The 6000-nt window shown below is 35.2% G+C and overlaps 1 protein-coding gene across 2 annotated transcripts in view; it reads right to left on the bottom strand.

The window, feature by feature from the left end:
• Nucleotides 1-1239: 1239 nt before the first annotated feature.
• Nucleotides 1240-6000, bottom strand: part of LOC107670267 (neprilysin) — a 49389-nt gene continuing 44628 nt past the window's right edge. For both annotated transcript variants that reach the window (XM_016462812.1, XM_016462813.1), the window contains 10 exons: nt 5634-5732; nt 5336-5413; nt 5116-5219; nt 4916-4974; nt 4693-4812; nt 4465-4598; nt 4033-4098; nt 3362-3457; nt 2774-2850; nt 1240-2659 (listed from right to left, as the gene is read on the bottom strand). In XM_016462812.1, the coding sequence (XP_016318298.1) occupies nt 2560-2659; nt 2774-2850; nt 3362-3457; nt 4033-4098; nt 4465-4598; nt 4693-4812; nt 4916-4974; nt 5116-5219; nt 5336-5413; nt 5634-5732 (933 nt within the window). In that variant the 3' untranslated portion in view covers nt 1240-2559. The remainder of the gene's footprint in view (nt 2660-2773; nt 2851-3361; nt 3458-4032; nt 4099-4464; nt 4599-4692; nt 4813-4915; nt 4975-5115; nt 5220-5335; nt 5414-5633; nt 5733-6000) is intronic.

Here is a 6000-nt window from a genome sequence, read left to right as displayed (position 1 = left end):
TGGGGAACACGTGGTGGAGTTAATATGGCAGAGCAGAAGTGGAATTGTTCAACTCAAGCATTTGTTTGATTCTAAATAATCTCATAATTGTTTTTTGTTTTTGTTTTTTTGATGTGTTTCAGAAAATGTGGTGGTCATGTTTTGTCTGCATTGTCGGAAACAGAAAATGGTCCCCATGGAAAACTGGTTAATAAACATTCAGTGTTTTAATTAAAATTTGAAGGCAGAAAGATTTGTGTGAGGGTTACGTTTAGGGTTATAGAAAATGTCACTGGCTCTGAAAACAGTGAGAGTCAATGTACTGTAAAATGTAATGTAAAAGTCCTTATGATAAAAATAAATAAATAGATGCATTGTGTGTCAACATCAAACACACCAAGTTGAAGGGTGATATGCAGCAGAGTGAAGAGGGTATGGTAGACCTGCAGTTCAGTTTCAGCCCTCACTGTAACCTGTCACCAGTCAGCCAACAAATCTGTTTTTAATCAGGTGGGTGGCAGCATGAGGTATATTTAACTTATCTGCAAAGAGGCAGTAAAGACAGTGGACAGACCTACAGGACTAATATGATGAAGTGAAGAGCAGCAAATATGTGGTGAAGCTTTACAAGGGTCAGAAGATTTGTGAGCACACACTGCAAAGGGCTGTACACTTCTACTTTTGCAAGTCCCCACGTGGGAGCAAGTACCCCAACCAAATCTGACTCAGTGCAGTGTAATGGCATTACATACGGAAAAATAACTGTTTCTTTTCATTGGGCTGCTGATATTCTGCATTACAGTCTCCCAGGGCTTGTTTGCCTGCCAAAGAAAATGCCACAGAGGTTTGTGAGGCCTGTTTTTGTTCCTTGTTCAACACTTTCCATCAAAGCAGAGACCTTGAGAAAACAAAATGCACAACAAAGAAATTTTACATTAACAATTTATTAATAAAACACAATTCTCTTCTGAATATGCTTATTACAAAGTATCTAAATACAAGCATCTGAGGTATATTGGTCTGTGGAGTGGTTGAGATGGATTTTGGTGAACTGTATTTTATGAGACGGAAAAAACTATGTGCAAAGATGTAAAATATCAAATAATACTGAGAAGAAAGACCCCCTGGGATCAAATAGAAAGAATAGAACAAAAAGGTAAAGAAAAAAAAAAACAACAGCATTTTTATGTTTTTGTTGACACAGCACAGAGGAGCTTTCATGCAAAATTCCTTTGAACCTTTTGTTTTTAAACGATCTTGTACTGCTAATGTAATGTACAGTTACTATACCTGATAACTAACAATATCACAAATACAAGTGTCTGCATTTTCAAAAATGTAAAAAAGAAAAAAAAAACATTAATTTGGCAGTTTGTGTCATTGCTAATGAAGATGTAATAGATATGTTGGGACCAACATTTCAGAAACAATTATATAAAATATATATTGATTTTTTTTTTCTTAAAAAAAAAAAAAAAGTAAGGATATGTGTAAAAAATCTTTGGCATAAACATACTGTCTGCATACTGTCTGATCTCAGTATGATTAATTTAGTCCTCTACATCATATGAAAACATTGACAAATGTTGAAAACAATAGAATTAAAAACATTTTAAGGCTTTAATTCAATGACGCTTGACAGAATGATATTATTTGTCACATGCACACTCATTCATACAAGCAAATATCAAGGCCAGCACATTGAAAGAAGAAAAAAAAAAACACAAACACACACCAAACACATTCAAATAATGTAAGCAGACACCTTTGCATTTTAATACGTCTATCCGTCTTGTCATGTTTGGGATTTTCAAAAGAAACATTCAGTGTCTGATTTACAGAAAATGTCCCAGTTAATCTTGTATTATAATAAGCAAATTTTCTAAGGAAAATTAATTAAATGAAACAAATTACAAATTAATCTACATATTTTAAATTACAATGTGCTGTGTACAAATGAGAAAATTTGTTATTCAGATAAATGAATACAGAGTTGAACAATTGTCTTGGAAATCACTTAAATATCTATTAACTCCCATGGTACTATACATCATATTCTTGGCATGTTTGGGTTGCTTTAGTTACTTACTGAATCTAATCAAGTTGACCACTATAAGCAGTGGATGTATACTAGTATTGTGATAAATATGTATATACATAATGCTACTGATCTCTCAAATTCAGTTTACTTGATTAACATTATGTGATCATTTTTGACAGTATCTCTACATAATCTTTACTTTAGATTTGTTTTTGTTTTTTTGTTGTTTTGTTTTTTTACTTTATACTTCAGACTTACTTTACATAGTGTATAAAACAGTAAGAGCCATGAATTAAGTAATGATCTCACAAACTGTAATCAAATAAGTTGGCCGGTGCTTGTAAGAGTGTATTGAGTCGGCTCTCCCTCTCTGTATATGGCTCAGGTGCTCTGGTGGAGTTGAGCTTAGTGGCCATAACTTACATCGTTGAGAACATTTATCAGAATCTGCCACAGTGGTCTAAGAGTCAGCAGAGAGGTGAGAGGGTATACAGACCACAGGCCCTCAATATAACCCCGGTCTTCTGTTCTTTGAGCTATCACCACACTCTGCAAATCTTCTCAGGCACCATGTTGGTGTTTTTCTGGCACTGGAAGGCTTTAGCGAACTCTGGGAAGTTCTGTAATGACCCAAGAACTCTGTACAAAGAGAAATGGCAAAGTAGTGATTACCAACACATTCTGACATGATTGTGACAGTGTGAAGGCATAAAACAGAAGTGCATAATTTTCAGTGAAAGACGGTTAACATACCTAAACTTCCCTGGACTGTGGACATCAGTTTTGATGGAGTTGACAGCATGCTCTGGTCTGTGTGTTCCACACCAAATCTTGTAAAAAAAAAAAAAAAATGGATGTTCAAAAAACTTAAAGCATTCCTATTTGTATTCATCAAACTGGTCATATGTGGAAGTTCAATAGAAGGTAAGCTTAGTTGTATTGCATTTGTGGCATAATGTTGATTTTCACAAAAAAGAAAAAGGAAATGTGAAGCTTATAATTTTATAAAAGCACCTGGATTAATTATTCTGTTAAAACTGTCATGTATTTGAGCTGTTGTTTAAGGGTTTATTTGCATTATGGGCCAGGTTGATCAAACAGGGCAAACTAGAGTTTTTAAGGCCCAGAGGGTTTGCGGTGGTGCAAACTGTTAGTAAATCTGGCCCCTATATGTTGTAATGAAAATGAAGTTGCAAAATTTAATATAACTTAACATTATATTCAACATTAAAATAATTTCTGTGGTAATCAACATTATGCCACAGGTGCTGTCAATTGATCTTACCTTGTACTGAACCTGGAATATTTCTGCAAGTTCTTAGTTATAATTAAGTGTTTCACCTGTGCAAAGTTAAGGAAAAAGAGTTGCTCGTGATTGAGGTCAATTCCAGGCAGAGGAGCTTCTTTCCCATGTTTTTTTCCATAGTTCTGGTAGGCCTGAAAAAGTAAGCACAGTGATTCTGATGAACCTTGGGAAGCAGTTACTGAAAACAAACTCTTGTCTCTCAAATTGCTAAATAATAATTAACATCAGACATGAAGATTTATCTCACAGCCAAATGCCTCCTGAAGGCTTTCTGAATGTGAATAAGTGACAGATTTGTGATATCTTATATTTCTGTTGACTATATTTGATGGTTCAGTGAGGCCTAGTATTAAACAAACTGAACTGTAGTCCATGAGCCATTTTCTCCCCGTTTGGCTTTTCTAAGAATCTAAACTATTAAGCCAATTCCCACTGTCATCACAGTCTGACAGAAGTCCATCCACGGCAGAACAAACTGAGCTGCCTTCTCTGCTCATCATATGAGTATCTATCGTCACGTTTTCTTTTAACCTTCAAACTAACTCTTTTTGACTGCACAGATTTGAATTAGATTCATATTTCAAAATGATTTGAAATTTTGGCCCCTTTTGGAACTGAGAAAGTATATTAAACTAAACCAATTCTTCTAGCAGTAAAGAAGGATGTCAAAAGAGCTGCAGTGAAGGCTAAGATGCCCTCTCTTTACTTGATAAGACTGGCGAATGCCCCCGTTGTCAGCAATATTCTCCCCAAGGGTATTATTCCCATTTAGCTGTTCACACAAAGGACAGAAGAGAGAAAAAAAGAAGAAAGGGGATGGAAAATAAGACAGTAATTTAGATGTCTTTCTACATCTCTAGAAAATCACAGTTTATTCTAGTTCCAGGAAAACTATTTGTAGGACTAATAAGGTCCAAATTACTGCTGTCAGAAACTCACAGATAGCTAAGAGGAACCAATGAATGAAAGTCTAATGTGCCACATATGGTAAACAGCCTAGCACAGTAGGGTAGATAGAACTGTATTATTTTATGTTAAACAATGTTTGCTAATTGGTTTAAGATGGTAAGCTTTATTTGAATGGACATCATGTACTACATAACCTTTATATTTGTAATAAAAAAATGTTATTGAATACATTTTGTCCATTCGCCAAATCCCAAGAGTAGCTTCCATACTGGTCCACAATGCATTTGGAAAGCTCATGGAATTTCTGAGTTGAAGATGGAGTCCACCAGTCTTTGAGGTCACCATCTTTATCAAAATTACGTCCTGAACATGGAAAGAAATGTAGGAAAATGAACCCTTACAACACTGTTACGTGACAAACTATGTAAGGGAGGGAGATCTGTTTCTAGTGTGATACCATTGTCATCAAAGCCGTGAGTGATCTCATGCCCAATGACCATCCCAATGGCACCATAGTTCAGAGACCAGGGCTGACCTTTACCAAAGAACGGTGGCTGAAGAATACCTGCAGGGAATACTAAGAGAAAGCAGATCATTCAAGTGAATTCTTAATTGATCAGACAAAGCAGATTTGTTTTTTGTAGTTACTATGCTACATTGTATAAATGCGATTCAAATACCTATTTGGTTTCTGCTAGATGAGTAGAATGCATTGACCACAGCAGCTCCTGTGATCCACCTTAAATTAAAGATGCATATCACTTTAATATTTAATGAGATCTCTTAATTAGTAAGGGTTTTATGACAGTTACTAAGCTGGGAAAATGGAAACTCTATTTTAGAGCATAGTTATCCATTCATATGTCGAATGAGTTCTTACTCTTCTTTGTTCACTTTGACTCTCAGTTTTTTTAAGCGTTTCTTCTGGCCAAACTCCAAGTTCTTTAGGATGTTCTCAAAGTATTCTTCTGCATTATAGCTTAACTAATAGGAAAATAGAAGAGTTGCACAACAGATTAGTTTTCAATTATTTAAATTAACTTGATCTTTTTGAACTCCTCCTGACTCCTCACTTCACCCTTCATCTTGTAAGCACTCACATCTTCGTATTCCTGGTCCAGGTATGTGTTGTTCATGATATTTTCTGAGAAACCAATTCTTTCTCTGATTGCTCGTGCCTGTAGTGAAGAAGAGTAAAGATATAGTATTTTTAACATGTGTCTTTAGTACAGCGAAAAGTCAATTATAAGCAAACTCTTTCTTTAGTCAAGATCAATATTTCTATGGAATGAGGTTTCAAGGATACTTTTTGTCATGTTTTGGCATCTTTTGATCAGCAGTGATTGCACAGTATCATTAACCTTAAACTTGAAACATAGAATTAAAAATATGCCTCACCTTCTCCTCTGCAGCTTTCTTAGTTTCAGCATCCATCCAGGCTAGATCATCCAGATTACTCACAAATACCTCTCTGATGTTAGTGATCATCTCATCCATCTGAGAAAATCAAAGAGAAGGACATCATGAGACACAGAAATTCCATTCACATTCTGGTTGGGAATTGTTTAGTAGGTTGTCATTATTCAGCAAGTCTAAAAGAAATGAGCCATGTCTGTAATACAATAATAAATTGCAAATGAAGTAAACCACTTTTCATGTATACATTAAACACATAGGCTTTCAAGGAATTTTGTACAAGACCAAGTTTCAATGCGGTTTAGAAATGCAGCTAGTATGCAGGCCAAGATCCACAACAAACTTTAGT

The sequence above is a fragment of the Sinocyclocheilus anshuiensis genome, unplaced genomic scaffold (genome assembly GCF_001515605.1).
Source record: "Sinocyclocheilus anshuiensis isolate Anshui unplaced genomic scaffold, SAMN03320099.WGS_v1.1 scaffold1017, whole genome shotgun sequence".
In the NCBI taxonomy this organism is placed as follows: Eukaryota; Metazoa; Chordata; class Actinopteri; order Cypriniformes; family Cyprinidae; genus Sinocyclocheilus; species Sinocyclocheilus anshuiensis.
Note: the sequence above shows the minus strand (reverse complement) of the source record. Positions and strands in the feature narration are given on the sequence as shown.